We start from the raw sequence: 20,508 nt of genomic DNA, 5'->3' as shown, positions 1-20,508 counted from the left end.
TGAAGTGTACTATTTCTTTAACTGCGGAGATAGAACAAACTGCAAATATAAAAATCCTGAAAGCAGGATACAGGCAAGACTTTTTTTCCTCCATTAGACTAGAGGCTATTTTGGATAATTCTCTTCCACATTTTAAAGAGTAAAAACTCAGTCAACCTCACTCTCATTCCAAGACTGTTCGCAAGAAAGCATTCTTTGGCCTTGAGCTATGATTTCAGGAAAAATACTATCTGAGAGTGTTCGTAAAATTTTAATGCAGTCTGAAATCCACAAGTTAACTTCAGTCTCTTTCTCTCTCCCTCACCTCTTCCTCCCATAGCTGTTATCTTTCACTATGTGTTTTGAGAAAACCTCAAAATCTGCTGCTGGTAAATCTAATTCTTATACTTGAAAATGTTGACTGATTTATAGATTTCTCCCCATGTCTTTGTTAAAATCAATGCATTTTCTCCTTTGACACACATTTAAAACCCAAATGAGATCTACAGCTCTGTCTGTAGGGGTTTATCTAGGAGTTACAGTGACTACTGTAGATACAAAGGGAAATCCTGGTCCTGACTAACTTGAACTTGCAATTGTTCACTTGCCTAACTATGCATGTGGAGTGAAGTTATTATCACCGTTTAATTGTGATTGCTTGACCAGTATATCTCTGTGTGTGTGACAGATGGATTTTGAGAGTGGACAAGTGGATCCACTGGCATCTGTAATCTTGCCTCCAAACTTACTTGAGAATTTAAGTCAGGAAGATGCTGCATTAGTTAGAAGAGCACAGTTTACTTTCTTCAACAAAACTGGACTTTTCCAGGTAAACACATTCATTAAATGATAATTTTTCAATTGCAAATTAAGTTTCTTTGCTCAAAGGCAAAAAAACAAAAGTTTAGATTCCTTTGAAATATATCAGGAGGTTTAGAAAAATTTACTGTGTTTTCAAAAATGAAAATTTTTTATATAGTTGTTTAAATATTTTATTTCAGATAATATGCTTGTTAACAGGTTGTATGTATTTCAGTTTTTAAAATAATTCAAGTATTAGACTAAAGCCTGCATTAAAAAATTAGAAATTGAATTAGTGAATAAATGACTTTATTATTACGTTCATTAAATATTTTATGCTCTTCAATCATTTAGGCCTTTAAAAGAAATTGCACACCAAAGGAAAGGTTTTTTTTTTTTTTTTTTTTTTTTTTTTCAGCGGGAAACACTGTTTACATAATGAACAGCATTCTTGGCTTTAATCAGTTTTCCCATTAGCATTTCAAGTGACCTTTAGTCTTCACACATCCGCAGAGTTGGATGGCATTGTGCTAAGCACATATTATTATTTTTATTGGCATCATTTCTAGATGCTGGAAGACCAACTGCCAGCAAACACTGGTGACCTCTGTTTGCCTTTGCAAGTACAACCTGATCTAGAGTGGTTTTGCTGGGCTTTAAAAAAAAAAATAAAACGTATCTATTAAATTCAAGGTATCAGTGCATATTGAACAATGTGACTTATGTAAGAGAAAATAGCAAGACTCAAGGCCAGGGAATTGATTTTAATAGATCTGCCTTTGTAGAGGAATGGCCAAGTAGAGATATAGTCAAGGAAAAAGAATACCATGGAATCTTCGACAGCAATTAAATCCCAAATTTAAAAATTTTATCAACAGATGTTTTAGGAACCATCGCTATACAAATTTTGTGATGTATATAAATATAATTTATGCATTTTATATAAGAACATGTGTAATTTACCCTGAAAGATTTAATAGCTATAACATTTACAACTGCGTTTGTTAAAATCATGGCAATTTGAAGTATATGACAATGTTATCTTAAAACCAATATACAAATGAAGTAGGTGCCACAAAATGTGAATGGTACAGAAGCCCTGTGGAAAGGGTTGGAGACAACTCTCAGATTTGCAAGAATCTATCATTGTTTTGAGTCATTATTTCCTTCTCCTTTGGTATATCCCTGCCAAAGTTGTTCTTAGGAAGCATATCTGGGCAGGGGAGGTGGCTCTTGCCTGTAATCCTAGCACTTTGGTAGGCAGAGGAGGGAGGATGGGAGGATTGCTTGAGACCAAGAGTTCAAGAACAGTCAGGCCAACATAGTGAGACCTGTCTCTTAAAAAAAAAAAGGAAGCATATGTTATGTGTATATTTTATAGATATGTATTACATATCTTATATATTAGTGTATATAAATATTAAAGTCAATTTACAGTAGAATGAAAAAAAAACTTTAAGGGTTCTGTGATGCTCCCCTATCGTAGTGGGCAAGATATGATGGGGTTTTTTGTTGTTTTACTGAAAGGCTGGTTATCACCAGCTAATAGCTGACGTTATTAACAGTGACCACCATACAAAATAAATAAAAAGCTATATTCTGGATGCTGAGTTTTATTTGGAATTTAAGAAATCCTGTAATCATTCCGAAACAACTGATTTGTAAGCTATGATATAGATTTGGACAAGAAATACAAGGGAAAGAAAAAAATAGAGATGAACTTGCTGGAGAGAAAGCTTATTGGTCCAAACTGTTTTATGTAACAGATTTGATTTTCTGATAACCTTGTTATTTAAGTGAAATCTGCATATGCTGGCAAGTATACAATCAGAGAAGAAGATAGAAGTCCTGGATGGGACTTGAATTCAGTATTACTTTTAGGTATAAATTAGTAAACATGTTAGGCTGTTGGCATGGATGTGAAAGATGAATTGCTTTTTATTTTTCACACCATATTCTTACTTCTCTGAAAGAAAACAGCTTCATCTATTTTCTAGAGTAGGGAAATGATCTCATTGTTTCACAGCTTTTTATGAGTTTATAATATTTATGAGTCTGCATTGTTTCAGATGTTAACTGGCTGACATCAGTCACCAGAATCAAGAATGCAGTTTTATGAATATAATCTTACAATATTGGCTCCCGGTGTTCCCTCAATGTATTTATTATAATAAGGGAAATAACAAAGCTCCTTCAGGAAGGCCAGCAACTTGATGTGGTAAACAGGATGTTCGAGAACTGAAGATCTTAAGTGTAAAAATTGCTGACAGTTTGCTTATTTTGGAGCGCCAAAGTAAAATAAAAGTGTGTACTTCTAACTGACACACATGATTTTTTTTTCCTTTCAAAGGATGTAGGACCCCAAAGAAACCCCTTAGTGAGTTATGTGATGGCGTGCAGTATTGGAAACATTACTATCCAGAATCTGAAGGATCCTGTTCAAATAAAAATCAAACATATGAGCACTCAGGTAAGAAAATGCTTCCAGTAGCATCTGGACAGTGGTAGACTATTTCGGAAACTAGTGGGGCTTTTTTTCCTACATGTTAAAAAGTAACTGACCCTTTTTTGTGGTGTAGGACCTAGTTTTCCATCAAGAGAGAATGGCTAGTCAGGTAGTGCTTTAAAGTCACGACAAATTGAAGCAGCTGGAGAAGTTAGTCTTATCTAGGACTCAATAATCAGAAAGAGAAGAGAAGTGAAGAAAAGGGCTTCTGCTTTTAAGATACAACATATATTGCTTCAAAGAAATTAAATGCAGATGTAGTTGCACAATTCTGCCAATAGAGGTTTTTGTTGTTTCTATTTCTGTGTATATTTGCAAAGATAACTGCAACTGGAAAAGCCAAGAAGAAACAGGGGAGGGTGGACTTATTTTTTGAGAGTTTGCAGTTATTTAGTATTTGCAAAAGTTGCTTTTCTTGTTGCTTCATTACTCTTGTCATCTGTTTGATAAAATTAGATGGGAATTCTTACTGTCCCAGATGGCCCAGGAACAGGTTTTTCTCACTTTTCTAGAGGGCCCTCATCATGATTCTGGCATTTGTTAGATAGGCAGGAAGGCAGGCAGGCAGGAAATGAGTGGGCTGAGGATTGAAAACCAAGTCACCTAAGATCTAGCCTCCTTTGTCACGAACCATCTTAGACTTCCTTGTTCAACACTTTGGCCTCCTTTGTTTCAGCCCCTTCATTCATAAGGGAAGATATTTTTTTAATTGTGAAACATACATAATATAAAATGTATCATCTTAATCATTTTAAAGTGTACAGTTCAATAGCATTAAGTGTCTTCACATTGTTATGCAGCCATCACCACCGTCTGTCTATCCAGCTGAAACTCTCCTCCCATTAAATATCCCTGCCCTGTTCTCTCCTTTCGATAGCACCTGGCAACCACAATTCTATTTTATGTCTCTTAATTTCACTACTCTAAGTACCTCACACGAGTGGAAACATAGAGTATTTGTCCTTTGTGACTGGCTTATTTCACAGCACAGTGTCTTCAAGATTCTTCCATGCTGTAGCATCTGTCAGAATTGCCTTCCTTTTTAAGGCTGGGCAGTATTTCATTGTACGTATATACCAGATTTTGTTTTTTCTCCATCAATAGATGCTTGGGTTGCTTCTATTTTTCGGCTCTTGTGAATAATGCTGCTGTGGACATCAGTCTACATCAAGTCCTTGTTTTCAATTTGTTTATGTAAATACCCAGACATAAAGGAGAATTTTGAAGATGGTGTAGAATTGTAGTTTCAAGAGCATTGCTAAATGCTAAGAATGAGTAGAATCAGTATATTTAATGATGGGACATTTGTAGTAACCTACAGATAAATGGGTAGGTAGTATGATTCCTCATGAGGTTACAGTAGACTTTCTCTTGAAGTCTCTGTGGGAGAGAAGATCCCCCTGAATTGCCTGACATTTTCGGGTTATGTTGGCATGTTAATGCTAATCTATTTCTCTGTGAAACTCTTTGTGTTTTTATTCTTTTGCCATATTTAAATCATGACATTTAAACACAATTTCACATGTTTATTCTTATGTTAATATAGGAAGTGCATCATCCCATCTGTGCCTTCTGGGATCTGAACAAAAACAGTAAGTTTTAAAATATTGGTTGTCTTAATATAGATAACAACTGAATTTTAAACATTGTTAGACACCCCCATTTCCTTTAATTCCACCCCAAACCAGAGTGAGTCACAATGTAAGTGTAAATGACAAATAAGCTGCAAAGTTAGTTTAGGTAGCTTGGAAAGTCAGTTCTAATTTCTGTAATTTTTCAGTCATTGCAAGAAGAAATAGGCAGACTTCACTATGTTTTCTTTCATTTTTTTTCAGTTGAACAACCTCTTTGACATCAGTTGCTTGTAAAATACAGCATACATTATTGCTACTTTTGATGAAAGTAGACGTGCACTTAATCTCATTCTTCTAACACACATTTGAAGAGATTACTTGATCTAAGGCAGACAATTTAAAATCCAGCTTCTAGACCTCCAGTTATAAGGGAGGTGAGAAGCTGACTGAAGGAATGTAAGTATAGGAGTGATTATAATGGACATATATTACTTGAAAGAGAAGAACAGCCTTCTGAATTAGATTTGACAGTCAAGAAAGGAAGGCAAAATTAAGGGATGAGTCAATCAGTAGGTATAAGGTGTTGAAATCTCTTTGAAAGGAAGTACAAATAAAGAAACTTCTCTGTCTATCCCTGGTGAGGATTATTGTGGCCAGATTCATTCTGATATCAATGCCAGTTGCTTGGTTGATGAAAACAGCCTGAAAAGGGCAAAAACTTCTTTATTTGATAGTCCTTGTCACAGCAAGACAGGTGTTTTTTTGTGGAGGGGTTTAGTTGCATAATTTTGAGAAGATCTTTACTCATTTACATAGTTAAAAGTATTACTTTGTATCTTAAACTATTATTTAAATAAATGGATTCAATATTTCGACAATACATGTTGCTTATACTCCATTTTCTACCAAAAAAGTCAGGTAAGGTGTGTCCAAGCCATTTACAATAAGCTACCCCATTCATGACTCCTAAATGACATTCTAAGAAAGCAAATGTTCTTTGTTCTTATGTCTTCATGAAAATGTAAATTAACCCTCAGAAAAAAATTGTTGGCCCCCAAGAGTTCATTAGTGTGTACTGTATTTGAAAAGGAATACTCTTTTTATAGAAGTTCATTTTAAAATATGTTAAAAATTCACTTGGATCAAATATTTGTGGACCTCCTGAGTTTGAACCCACTGATTAGATCACTTGTAACTGTCTGCCCAAACTAACACTTGATGATTCCAGGAATCCAAATTATTCTAAACATTGAAAGCTTTCATAATGGTATTCATTTTAGAGGTAAACTCTGCATGGCAGAAGAGACTGAGGCAAATTTCTCTATAGAAGTTCTCATCCATTATGCAGAAGACACTTATCTGCTGTTTTCACACTGTTTGTTGATTCCTTCAACAGAAAGTTTTGGAGGATGGAACACATCAGGATGTGTTGCACACAGAGATTCAGATGCAAGTGAGACGGTCTGCCTGTGTAACCATTTCACGCACTTTGGAGTTCTGATGGTAAGGGGGGAATTTCTAACCTCGTTTGTACACGCTATAACTTTGGATGGCATATTCCTTTTTTGTGAGTCCACCTTTTTAGTTTATTTATTTTGGCAATTATTTCCTGATAGTTTTCATCTGTATCATCTGTATTATGAATCTTAATTCTTTTTTTTTTTTTTTTTTTTTTTTTTTGAGATGGAGTTTCGCTCTTGTTACCCAGGCTGGAGTGCAATGGCGCGATCTCGGCTCACCGCAACCTCCACCTCCTGGGTTCAGGCAATTCTCCTGCCTCAGCCTCCTGAGTAGGTGGATTACAGGCACGCGCCACCATGCCCAGCTAATTTTTTGTATTTTTAGTAGAGACAGGGTTTCATCATGTTGACCAGGATGGTCTCGATCTCTTGACCTCGTGATCCACCCGCCTTGGCCTCCCAAAGTGCTGGGATTACAGGCTTGAGCCACCGCACCTGGCCTAATCTTAATTCTTAATAAAGAATCTAATTAGCAAAGATCACATCTTAAAAATATGTAAAAGTATTACAGAAAAGAACTATCTCCCTTTTTTTTCCCCCTGTAGCATTAACAATAATGATAAATAATCCCAGAAACAAGAAAATCCCCGTGAAATTCTTGAATTAAGAGAGCAACAGTATCAAGGAGATAAACAGGAGACAAGTGCAGGGAGGGAGAGAAAGTTAAGAAAATGCTGGGTGTTACTATCATGGAAGGGAATTGTGGACAGTGTAATCAAAAAGATTTTTTCCTTATGTTGTCATTCACTCAATATATTTGAATATTATTTTGTACCTTGTGCTGCACCAAGTGATCTCCCTCCTAGAGATTGCAGTTTGTTAGACAGACTAGTGACTAGGGTTAGAATGAGACTTCAGATCTGCAATAGATGAGGGTATGATGTTTCTGTCACCTTTGGACCTCTATGTATCATTGTTCTTTCCTTCCTTCTTCCATATCCCTGTTTTATTTATCTTATTAGCCAGCTTGCCACACAGTTTGAAACAAAAACTAGATTGCATCGTGGTGTGTTTTTTTATCCCACCAAATTTTAAGACCTACCACACATCCAACGACTTGTTGAAATTCATCCATAGATTTATACCTTCAGCTTTTACCCAGTATACTTGTGATTTTGCAGTTTTCTGTTGTCCAGAAAACTGTTTGCAAAATCACAAGTATACCAGATAAAAGCTAAAGGTATAAATCTGGGTTTTAGCATAGACTTTGTTTCTGCATGGTTTTCATAAAGGGAAAACATTTGTTTTTTTTTAATAGGAGATAGGAGTAATGTGAGCCGAGGCAATAAAGCTTTCAAATTAGAATCACATATGTCAGATTTTGTTTATCCCTGCCTTTAAATCTTGCACCCTTCTTCCTGTGGGGACTGGGAGGAAGCCACAAGGATCTGTGGGATGTAGTATTTGGCTCATGAATCTACTCAGCCTATGTAAATGGTCATTGTCATAAGGCAACCCTGCAAGCTGTAATTTTCCTGACAATCAAGTACATAAATGCTCCCAGGAATAAGAAAAAGTCATTTAAAAAGATGATGAATCATAGAAGACACCTTTTTAACTATCCAAAATATGAATATTTTGTCTTCGCTGCCAGAGCATGAAAATGAACAATTCACTATTGCATATTTTCCTTCAGTAATCATACAAGAAAATTCAGTTACTTTCCATGTTCTCTTTTCTGCAAAAGTGGTAGCAGGCATTCTTTCAGAGAACACTAATTTTTCATGGTTACTCATTCAGATATGTAAAATTTAGCTTAATTTATTTAAATATTTCAACTATGTGCATGTTGTAAGTCTAATATTAAATAAATAGATAACAATAACAAAATGTACTCTTCAGAGATGATTTATATGCAGCCAGAGTTTGCCTGTCCCCTACTTCACATGGCCAATTCCCTCATATGTTGTCTAAATTTTACGAGTTTTTAATTACATATTCTTTTTTATGTTGCCACCTGATTGAATGGTGAATTGTATAAATAGATATGTGAAAATAAGCATCTTTCATGCTATCTTTCCATTTTCCACCTTGTCTGTTTTTGTAATATTAAAAATTACTGGTAGAAAATCTTCCTAGAACTTATCTTCTTTGGTGATTTTCTCTTATGTTTTCAGCTTTTCCAGACCACCAAGATTTTGTTAAGAGTTTTTTTTTTTTGACTCAGAAACTCTTTATTCTTTTGTATAAAATATTTCCAGAGTCTGCATTGTCCCATGACACATTCACCAATTCACCATATGAGAAGCAAAAAAATGCACCTCGTACCTGTAATTATATCTTCTGATCTGCAAATGGCTTAAGAATTTAATGTCTTCTGCTACATTTCTTTGTACTAAAACTGGTTTTCATATTTTTAAGATTAGTACATTTTCATATTGGCTATATTGTTAATATAAATGTTTTCATATTTTCATTCTCTCAGAGAGCAAAACAACATGGAATTGTGTGTAAACCTGTATCAGTAAACAGACTTATTTAGTTTCTATTTGAAATTCTGGGTTTAATTCTGATATGCAAGTCAACTGCCTTGCCTAGATAGCAACCATAGGTTTTTCAAGAGGTTGTGACACATCACTTGGCAATCTCTCAAGACTATGATTCATCTTTCTGGGCTAATAAAATCCTGTAGTAACCAAAATATTGGTTGAGGTAGCCTATCTGTGAGTCAGGTGGCACTGACTCAAACCCCATTCCATGTGCCCTGGGAGCCCCGTGTTCTCCCAGTGTTTTGAGAGATTCCTGGGATAAGAAGATAGGGTAATCTCCCCCAGACTCTGAGCCTCTGCCTCTGCTGAATTCCATCCCTTTGTGTATTTCTTGATGTCACAGAGATACTGTGTCTGTTCTTTATTGCATCAGTAAAACCTGAAACTAACCCACAGTTCCTTCTTGTTACTTACACACACACATACACACACACACACACACACACACACACACACACACACCTCTCTCTCTCTCTTTTCCTCTCTCTTAAGGCCTGTGTGTGTGTAGCAGATATTATTGGCATTTTAGTGAAAATTAAAGAAAATTTAGAAGGAAATATAGAAGAAAAATCATAAACATTTTCTCCATAATTTAAAACCTAAAAAATTACACTAGATATTCAATACATCTCTTCTCTAAGAACACTCAGTTTTTGAACATCTGCATAGGAGGTAGCTTTCTCCTCCAACCAGGATTGAGTGATTGGTCGTACTTCAAGATTTATTCCTATACCAATCCACCATTTAAGGAGAAAAAGATTTTCCTACCAGGTCCAAACTTTGTAAGTCTCCCTTAGCACATTGAAATTAATAATTTATATTAATTCACTGGAAAGTATTTAGTTCTTTCCACTCCACAACAGCACTGAACAATTTAAATTGTATCCTTTCATTACTATGGGAATAAAAAAAAAAAAGATGACCCCCAAAACTCTTAGTGGCATCTCATTTATGAAAATAAAAACTGCCCCGCCTCATACATACCAGGCATTGCAATGACCAGGATTAGGAATCTCAGCACCACCCTTAGAGCCTGGCAGTCACAGCACCAGCACCAGCCTCTGGCTGAGCCCCTCGCTACCTGGCAAGGAACCTAAAGGCTTGAGGGTTTGGCCATATAGACTACCGTGGTCTCCTTTTGAACTGATGGGTGCCCCCAGCCCTGCAGATGTTAGGAATGGGTCTGATGGTTTATTACGCAAAGCAACCACTTCCTCTCCAATTTCTTTTGGGGGTCCTGGTGGTTTTGATCTTCAGGTTATACTGGTGTGCAAAGAGCTTTGGAAAGAAGGTAATGATAAAAAAATAATAATAATATGTGTAATCACTTCTGGAAGTAATACTGCATTTTTTTCTTTTATTTATTGATCAAAAATAATCCAATAAATAAAAATTTTAATATTGATTTGCACTGTTGATTTTAGCCCCTGAGAGTGAACTACTTTAATGTTAACAGTGAACTTTCTAGGGAAACAACCATTCTCCTGAGAAGAGAGATTCTTATAGCTGCTTCCCATGTTTTATATAGGACCTTTCAAGAAGTACCTCACAGTTAGATGCAAGAAACACTAAAGTCCTCACTTTCATCACCTATATTGGGTGTGGAATATCTGCAATTTTTTCAGCAGTAACTCTCCTGACATATGTTGCTTTTGAGTAAGTATTTTTTAATCTGCCAAATCCATTGCTAACTGTTCCAAATGTGAATAAGAAAATTGCCTCAGCTTTGAAAAACATTTAAACACTTTGTGAATCATGTAGGGTGGTTCAATGTTAATGTTCATGTTTCTCATAAAATATATTATGGAACATGATTTTCCAGCTATAGAATTTTAATGTATAATTACCGTATTTCTGTTTATAGAATGCATTCAAATATGTTGAAATGATTAACGCTTAAGTAAAAATTATATAAGGTGCTTTCTGTATTGTAAAACATGAAAACATTTGTTTTATAATCTTATAAAATTAGTCCGGAAACAGAATTTCTTAAGGTTTTAACTCATTAAGAATCAAGAAAGTTCAAATAATTTAAGGAAATTATTTTTTAATAAAAATGCCATTCTTATAACTCTAGAATTTTTCCAAGATTAAAAAAAATTCTGTTGAAACCTAACTGGGAATTGTATAAGCAATTGGAAGTAATTTTGAAGTAAAATTAATATTTTAAAAGTCCTTATAACTTGCTAAATACTCATAAATGTCCTTAGCCCCCTGCTCCCCAACCCCCGCCTTTAGCAGAACCACATCAGAAAGCTGGTGCTATCTGTCTTATTGCAGGGTTGTATGAGATATGAATTTATACAGCCCTGTGCTTAAAATATGGATATACAGTATTAGTTCTCCCATAGATTTCTTTTTTCATTTTTTAGGAAATTGAGAAGAGATTATCCCTCCAAAATCTTGATGAACCTGAGCACAGCCCTGCTGTTCCTGAATCTCCTCTTCCTCCTAGATGGCTGGATCACCTCCTTCAATGTGGATGGACTGTGCATTGCTATTGCAGCCCTGCTGCATTTCTTTCTTCTGGCAACATTTACCTGGATGGGACTGGAAGCAATTCACATGTACATTGCTCTAGTTAAAGTATTTAACACTTACATTCGCCGATACATTCTAAAATTCTGCATCATTGGCTGGGGTAAGCCTCCTAAAATTTTTTTGGTTTTGTTTTTCCATCATGAAAATTACCAGATTCTCATAAGAAAAATTCTTATTTTTAAAAAAGACAGTGCCGTTAAGAGTAACCTCAAAGTTGTGAATGACGTGAATTAGATATACATAGCTTAAGGAAGGGACATCTTCACAACTATATTTTTTGAAACTCTTCAACAGCACTCACTACATACACGAGTAAAGGAAAAGCCCTCACTCCTGAGTCACCACAAACTTATTTCCTGAGCCCAGAGAGCCCAGAGCCAGCCCACCCAAGTCTGAAGAGACAGCTGGCAGGCAATGGTGCTTTTCCATGATGCTTTAAAATACAAAGGCCAGCTCAGACGGCTAGTTACACTCATCTGCAGACATAGGCCTATGTCTTAGAAACCAGAGAAAGAATGTTATTTTTGTGTGTGCAACCAGAATACTTATGGAATTCCTGCCTTGAACTTTTTATAACATGAGTCCTCAGTCAGACATGGGTAGTTGTATTAGCCTGTTTGAGATTTGCTGTTGCGCCCCTGTGTTTTTGCAGGTTTCATATTGAGCCAAGCATTTTTGAGCTTTCTCACAGATCTGTTTCAGATGGAAATATAAAAGTGAGAGACATTTTCAGGACTTTCAGCACCACCTTAGGAGGCAGTAAGTGCACTCTTCAGGGACCTAGGTTACCTACCATAACATTTCCCCACTGAGATATTCTTGGAAATACTTTATTCAGTCTCTGGAGAGTGAAGCCAGTGAAGGCAACAAAGGCTTTATAGCCCCCTTGCTTTTCCTCCAAATTTTCTAGAGTTTTCTTTATGTAGAAGGAGGCAAAATAGGCTGTAATGACTTGTCTGCCTAAACTCTGGCAGTGTAATAAGGCTTAGTTATTGAAAACACATTCACTAGTGCTAGATTTGATACAAATCAGGTTCTAGTTTTGTAGTGAGTCCCACTATGCAAACAGAATTTTATTTAAATATCTGTCCTTTAAGAGTAGGTTTGAATTGTTGCCAGTTAGAGCTGGACATTGAACCCCAAGGAGGGGATTTTGTTGTTGTTAACCAAGTTACCATTTCTAAGAAGTTTGAATCTAGGATATGAAAAGTTGGCTTGCTTGCATTTCTCTTCTTTTCATCTCTTTTCTTTACTTGTCATTATCAGTCTTATGAAGCAGTTTCAGATGCTTCAAAAGAGTTTGTGTCGTGGTGTTTTATAACAGGTTTGCCTGCCTTAGTGGTGTCAGTTATTCTAGTGAGCAGAAACAAAAATGAAGTCTATGGAAAAGAAAGTTACGGAAAAGAAAAAAGTGATGAATTGTAAGTAATAAAAAATTTTTGTGATGGGTAGATATCCTTTGTTTCCTAACGTTTAGCATTAGCTAATTTCCATGCCAGTAACAAGGCTTTCGTTTTAAAACATTGGTGTTTATTCACATGACAGCCAAAGTCTCTGCTACACCACAGATTAATTCAGTTGAATGCCCTGAAATGTTTGAGACTCTTTTTCCTGTTAACATTGTACTCTGTTATATGGAGGAATTGAGAAAATACCTACGACACTATTTTTTAGCCTCAGAAGACCCATTCTATTTCAGGAGATTTCATAACACTCTCACCTCCTCAAACCTACCCACATCTTCAAGAGAGTTAAATAGCAGTATCAGACAGTGAACAATTCAATGCCAATGGGAGTGTTATGTAGAAATTTAGAGAATGGAGAAATCAGCAAGTTCTTAAACAATTTTGAAAGTTCTCTTCAGACTATGAGATCGTTGAGATTAAGGTTTTTTATATTGTTCAGTTGGACAGTTAGTGCTCTCATGCGATCCACCCACCTTGGCCTCCCAAAGTGCTGGGTGTTTTTAAAATTCCCATTCTTATTGTATAGGCACCCAAGAGAAAAGGAGGTTAGACATGGCTTGGAGTGAGTCAACCAAGCGTGTTTTCATATCAACTCAGAATTCAGGAAGCCACCTTGTCGTCTTTGTAATGTTGGCTCACCTAGTTATTAAGATGATGGCCATCCAAAAACAAAGGAACACAAAACCTGTACAGAGATTTAAGAAGAAACCGGGGTCCAAGGAAGTAAAATGACTTTCTAAAGGCATTTGAGAGCAAAATCTGCAGTAGTCCAAACTAAGCAGAGAAAAGTCTTAGGTAAATAGGACATGGCAATAAATATCTTTTTTTCTCTCTCATTTCTTCTTTTTAAGCTGTTGGATTCAGGATCCAGTCATATTTTATGTGACCTGTGCTGGGTATTTTGGAATCATGTTTTTTCTGAACATTGCCATGTTCATCGTAGTAATGGTGCAGATCTGTGGGAGGAATGGCAAGAGAAGCAACCAGACCCTGAGAGACGAAGTGTTAAGAAACCTGCGCAGCGTGGTTAGCTTGACGTTTCTGTTGGGAATGACATGGGGTTTTGCGTTCTTTGCCTGGGGACCCTTAAATATCCCTTTCCTCTACCTCTTCGCCATCTTCAATTCATTACAAGGTAAGATAAATTGTACGTGAACAGTCTCTAATTTCCAATTTTGTCGTATTTGTAAGCAGCATCACTTTTGGACAGATGCCATGTTAAGTTTATATGTCACTATTCCACATGCTGAACATAGTTCCAGGTGCAGTGTGGTCACTTGTTAAAAAGGGCTTGAATAGATAAATGTAGAATGTCAGTTTTGGCTTTTTATCAGTGATATATCCCAAGCACTTTAGAACACTGTACCTGGCAGTTAGTAGGTACTCCCTAAATGCATATTATTGCATGAATATGAATATGGAGCAAGGGAGGTATCTAACTGAGAACTGAACAGGGAGTTTAAAGGGATGCACAGGCACCTTATCTTCTCACAGTTCTGCTGAATGTTGGCGTTATTCATAGATCCTTGTCCCCTGTAGATTTACCATTGATGGCTAGAAGAACTTTTAGAGTCTATGTAAGAACAAGCAGTTTACCTTGATTCTTTGGCTCCTTTGATTTCAGAATAAATACCAACACTCTAGCTTAGAAACTTACCTTTTTATGAGATAAGTTGAACTTTTCAGTTAGCTCAACAGTTCAACAAACATTTGTCAATGGCCTGCTTTGTATAAAAATACCAGGCTTCCTTCAAAGAGCTTGCAGTCATACTTCTTATTCTATAATATATACCTTAGTGTACTCTGTAATGAATTTAACTTTTAAACTCAAGTGAATATAAATTGTCTTTTTAGATAATTATATGACATTCTTTAAGGTTTTGAATATACTCTGTGGTGTTGATGAAACTCCTTAACGTGCAGAAGCACCATGGGGCCAACACTCCAATAGAAATTAGAATGCCTGGAATGTTTTTGAGTAGAGCAGTGCAAATGGCTTGACTGAAGTTATTGGTCTTGCAGTTGTAGATTTCTGGGGAGGAAATTGCTGAATATATCTGAGCTGGGGTGGAAAGCAGTTTTGTATTACTCACCAGTGACGTACCAAGGTGGACACTCTCTGCAGGTGTATTTTAAGAAAGTCTGTACTTATCTGCAGGGGAGAGTTGTTTACTGCTTATCCTCCATGCTCTTCCACGGTCTTGTGAAGTGCAAAAAAAATGTTACTTCATAGGTGCTTAGTGATTGGTAAATTAATGGATTGTTAGATGGAGAAAGAGGCTTTGAGGATGGCCTAATCCGATCTGAGATGCCTCTGGCATAAATATGTATTAAACAGTTCAGCAAATTTCATTCAGGTTCATTGTCTCATAACAAAGGAAATATGCAGGCTCATTATCTTTAGTCAATAAAATAATAAGCCTCAAGTACATCTCCAAAAATTGGAAAATGAGTATGTAGCATATAAATATCTCTTTATTTGGATCTAGCTCTATAAAGTGAGTATCCCTCTATTTAGTCTCTTCTATATTATACAACATAACAGTGCCTAAATAAATATTGACAAAAGTATCCATTAACGTTAGAAATTCCATGGTTTTATATTTCAGGATTGTACATAAAAGGCACATTGATCTGCCGGCCCAACCTTGGTTTTGCTTTTAGAATTTCCTGGCAGTTTCAGTAACCTTGAACAGCTACAGTTGTCTGTTCAGCTCTGTTTCCATTAATGAGAATTGGGATGTTTTATTTTTCCCAGCATGGGTCCCCTGTCAGGAGGGAAAAATGTTGTAAACCATCATCAACTCAGTGTTCTTCATAAATCACTGACTTTTAAGACTGATTTTAAATAATGTAAATTCAGAACAGATTTCAGCACATTTAATTATATTAAACACCTCCCAAAAAGAAAATTTAAATTAAAAGGCATTGATACAGAGCACATGAATCTCTACCAACAATTGCTTATTGCCCAGGCTTGTGCCAAAACCTCTTAGGATGCTATGGAAATTCACTTAATGGTTTTTATTGGTGACTCAATTTGGAATCTTCCAAGAGAGGCTTTGTTGTCAGAAGTATATGCTTTATTAAAAGAAGCATGTAGAATTTAGACAACTTAAAGAAATGATTCAGTGAATGCAAAAGGAGCTCAGATAGTATGGAGGCAAACTACATTATATCTAATTTTTTCTCTTTGGTATGTGTCATTCCACCAAAAATATTGGCGTGGTCCCTCTGCCTCACGGAACTTATATTCTAGTAGGGGATGTAGGCTAATTAAACATATTGCTATATAAAAATTACCTTGTGATATTGAGAACATGTTACTAAAAGCATGATTTCTAAGCTGAAATCCAAAGGATCAATAGGAATTGACTAGATGAAAGATGAGAGTAAGAGTAGGAAGAAGAATATTTGAGATAGTGGGCATTTCAGGTGCCAAAAAGTTGCTATAGTTGGTGATTACAGTGTATGTTCAAGGTATTAAAAGAAAACTGATATATGCTGACAACAATGAAAGGGATAGTGACAAAGGCAGGATAATGACAAAGCAGAGAGACACGTCAAAGAGGCAAGGATTAGACCAGAAGGCTCTATATTTGATCTTTATAAACACAATAGGAAGTCTTTGAAAGGTGGAGTGACATGTGGAGTGACATGATTGGATGTGCACTTTGTAAAGTTGGACATAAGGTACTGAATGGATTAGAGTTGCCCAGTAGTGTCTGTAGGAAGAGCAGGTAGGAGACTCTCACGTGGTTGGGGAAAAGGTGGTCTAGTATTCTGGACTGTGGTGGGGATGGAAGAGCTAGAGAAATATGCACAGAGCCAAGAGAAATTTAGGAAGCCTACTGCTACAAAATACTCATCATTGATTTGCTCATTAAAGTAAACTCGTATTTTTCTAGAATGATTAGAGTAAGGAGTCTTGTTGTTAATATAATATTATAGTTAATAGATGCCTATCATTGTAACATTTAATAATGGCTAAAGCTTTAGAATGCAAAGCATCATTCTCAAAGCTAAAACTGTGTTAAACACATTTTAGTCCCTCTTAGATCTAGCTTGCAGGGGAGCATCTTAAAATCAGCAGTGTCACTGTGTACTGTTACGGAGGTGGGATGTGTTGGAGCAAGTGTTTGAGCTAAGTCTACTGTGGTGTCAGGGCATGTCTTAGTTCATTTTCACTCTGCTGATGAACACATACCTGAGAGTGGGCAATTTACAAAAGAAAGAGGTTTAACTGGATTCACAGTTCCACATGGCTGGGAAAATCTCACAATCATGGTGGGAAGCAAGGAGGAACAAATCACATCTTACATAGATGGCAGTAGGCAAAGAGAGTGTGCAGAAAAGCTCCAATTTTAAAGTCATCAGATCTTGTGAAATTCATTCACTATCACAAGAACAGCCCAGGAAAGACCTGCCCTATAATTCAATCACCTCCCACCAGATTCCTCCCATGATGCATCTGAATTGTGGGAGTTACAATTCAAGATGAGATTTGGGTGGGGACACAGCCAAACCATATTATTCCACCCTGGCCCTTCCCATATCTCATGTCCTCACATTTGAAAACCAATCATGCCTTCCCAACAGTCCCCCAAAGCCTTAACTCATTTCACCATTAATTCGAAAGTCCACAGTCCATCATCTCATCTGAGATAAGGCAAATCCCTTCCATCTGTGAGCCTATAAAATCAAAAGCAAGTTAGTTACTCCCTAGATACAATGGGGGATATAGGCATTGAGTAAATACTGCCGTTCTAATTGGATAAATTGGACAAAACAAAGGGGCTACAGACCCCATCCAAGACTAAAATACAGCAGGGCAGTCAAATCTTAAAGTTCCAAAATGATCTCCTTTTACTCCATGTCCTGTGTCTGGGTCACACTGATGCAATAGGTGGATTCCCTGGTCTTGGGCAGCTTCATCCTTGAGGCTTTGCAGGGTATAGCCTCCCTCACATCTGCTTTCATTGGTTGTCATCGAGTGTCTGTGGCTTTTCCAGGCACACAGTGCAAGCTGTTGGTGGATCTACCATTCGGGGATCTGGAAGATGGTGGCCCTCTTCTCATAGCTCCACTAGACAGTGCCCCATATGGATTCTGTGGGACTCTGACCCCACATTTCTCTTCTGCACTGCCCTAGCAGACATTTTCCATGAGTGACCCACCTCTGCAGCAAACTTTTGTCTGGATATCCAGGCATTTCCATACATCTTCTGAAATCTAGGCAGAGGTTCCCAAACCTCAGTTATTGACTTCTGCGCACCTACAGGCTCAACACCACATGGAAGTTGCCAAGGCTTGGAGCTTCCACCCTCTGAAGCAATAGTCCAAGCTATACCTTGTACCCTTTTAGTTGTGGCTGGAGCAGCTGGGACACAGGGCACCAAGTCCCTAGATTGTACACAGCATGGGGACCCTGAGCCTGGCCCCCAAAACCGCTTTTTCCTCCTAGGCCTCCAGCCCTGTAATGGGAGGGACTGCCTGGAGACATTTTCACCATTGTCTTGGTATTTAACATTTGTCTCCTCATTACTTGTGCAAATTTCTGCAGCCAGCTTGAATTTCTCCTCAGAAAATGGGATTACCTTTTCTATAACATTGCCAGTCTGCAAATTTTCCAAACTTTTATGCTGTTTCCCTTTTAGAACTGAATGCCTTTAACAGCACACAAGTCACCTCTTGAATGTTTTGCTGCCTAGAAATTTCTTCTGCCTGATACCCTAAGTCATCTCTCTCAAGTTCAAAGTTCCACAGATCTCTAGGGCAGGGGCAAAATGCTATCAGCCTCTTTGCTAAAACATAACAAGAGTCACCGTTGTTCCAGTTCTCAGCAAGTTTCGCATCTCCATCTGAGACCACCTAAACCTGGACCTTATTGTCAATATCACTGTAACATTTTTGTCAAAGCCATTCAGTAAGTCTCTAGGAAGCTCCAAACTTTCCCACATTTTCCTGTCTTCATCCGAGCCCTCCAAACTGTTCCAACCCCTGCCTGTTTTCCAGTTCCAAAGTTGCTTCCACATTTTTGGGCAGCACCACATTTCTGGTACCAATTTACTCTGTTAGTCTGTTTTCACACTGTTGATAAACACATACCTGAGACTGGGCAATTTACAAAAGAAAGAGGTTTAATTGGATTTCCAGTTCCACATGGCTGAGGAAGTCCCACAGTCAAGGCAGAGGGAAAGAGGGAGCAAGTCACATCTTATATGGATGACAGCAGGTAAAGAGAGAGCTTCTGCAGAAAAACTCCCATTTTTAAAATCATCAGATCTTGTGAGACTCATTCACTATCATGAGAACAGCCTGGGAAAGACCTGCTTCCATAATTCAATCACATCCCACCAGGTTTCTCCCACAATGTGTGGGAATTGTGGGAGTTACAATTCAAGATGAGATTTGGGTGAGAACACAGCCAAACCATATCAAGGCATATACATCCAAGGAATGACTTGATAGATTTCTTGTCACATTTGTTTATATCTTCAAAACTTTGGCTCAAGCATGTTAAAAAATCCATTTAATTTTTCAGTATTCTTGGAAATATAAGAAGGAATATTTGTTTATAAACACATATACATGTGTAATTATATGGATACTCAAAGAAATTTGAAGAGTCTATTTTTAATTTGTATTCTTTATATTTTTATTTCTAGCATTTATTTTATATATACTTATAACTTTATAATTGCCAAAAATTATGTTAAATGAGTATCAGAAAATTATTACTATCTGTGTGATTATAAAAATTTTATCTACTTACATAACTAAATGAAGTAATGAATCAAGGCTGAAACAAAATTTATTATTTTCTAATTATCCACAGGATATTGATTTGTTCTTTCAATTTTACCTACTGTATTAGTCAGTTTTCACACTGCTATAAAGAACTTCCTTGAGACTGGATAATTTATAAAGGAAAGAGGTTTCACTGACTCACAGTTCCACATGGCTAGGAAGGCCTCAGGAAACTTAAAATCATGGCAAAGGGGAAGCAGGCATGTCTTACATGGCAGCAGGCAAGAGAGAATGTGTGAAGGAGGACCTGCCAAACACTTATAAAACCATCAGATCTCATGAGAACTCACTCACTATCACAAGAACAGCATGAGGGAACTGTCCCTGTGATCCAGACGCCTCCCATCAGGTCCCTCCCTCAGTGTGTGGGGATTATGAGGATTACAATTCAAGATGAGATTTGGGTGGGGACACAGAGCCAAACCATATCACCTACTTCATTTGATTAGGTTACACAGTAAACATTTTGTTGAAATTTTTTTCCTGCCAAAATTAAAAAAAAGTAAATGTACCTTCTCTTAATATGGTTAAGTTACATATCTATCTGCTTTTGCTATTTTTGCTGCTTTCCAGGATGAAACTGGCATATCACTATATTACAATTTTTAATATTTTCTTAAGAATACAAGCAGAAAATTTTATGGTATACAAATTGTTATGCAGCAGAGAATAGTCTACTTCCATTTCAAAAAGAGCTGTCACTAACTATACATTAAATGAGTACAGGATAATTTAATCTCTTACCCTTATTCAGCATAAGTAATTTAGAGAAATGCAGATTATAATTATTATTCTATTGGTAAACTAAGAAAATTAAGTCAA

At 36.8% G+C, this 20,508-nt stretch overlaps 1 protein-coding gene across 9 annotated transcripts in view; it reads left to right on the top strand.

Annotated features, from left to right (window-relative positions):
* ADGRG6 (adhesion G protein-coupled receptor G6) overlaps positions 1–20,508 on the top strand; it is a 149,142-nt gene that overhangs the window by 111,113 nt on the left and 17,521 nt on the right. For all 9 annotated transcript variants that reach the window (XM_074397377.1, XM_010337551.3, XM_074397379.1 and 6 more), the window contains 8 exons: positions 668–808; positions 3,131–3,250; positions 4,833–4,878; positions 6,257–6,363; positions 10,398–10,525; positions 11,242–11,510; positions 12,735–12,831; positions 13,728–14,011. In XM_074397377.1, coding sequence (XP_074253478.1) covers positions 668–808; positions 3,131–3,250; positions 4,833–4,878; positions 6,257–6,363; positions 10,398–10,525; positions 11,242–11,510; positions 12,735–12,831; positions 13,728–14,011 — 1,192 coding nt within the window. The remainder of the gene's footprint in view (positions 1–667; positions 809–3,130; positions 3,251–4,832; positions 4,879–6,256; positions 6,364–10,397; positions 10,526–11,241; positions 11,511–12,734; positions 12,832–13,727; positions 14,012–20,508) is intronic.

The sequence above is a fragment of the Saimiri boliviensis genome, chromosome 4 (assembly GCF_048565385.1).
Source record: "Saimiri boliviensis isolate mSaiBol1 chromosome 4, mSaiBol1.pri, whole genome shotgun sequence".
Lineage (NCBI taxonomy): Eukaryota > Metazoa > Chordata > Mammalia > Primates > Cebidae > Saimiri > Saimiri boliviensis.
Note: the sequence above shows the minus strand (reverse complement) of the source record. Positions and strands in the feature narration are given on the sequence as shown.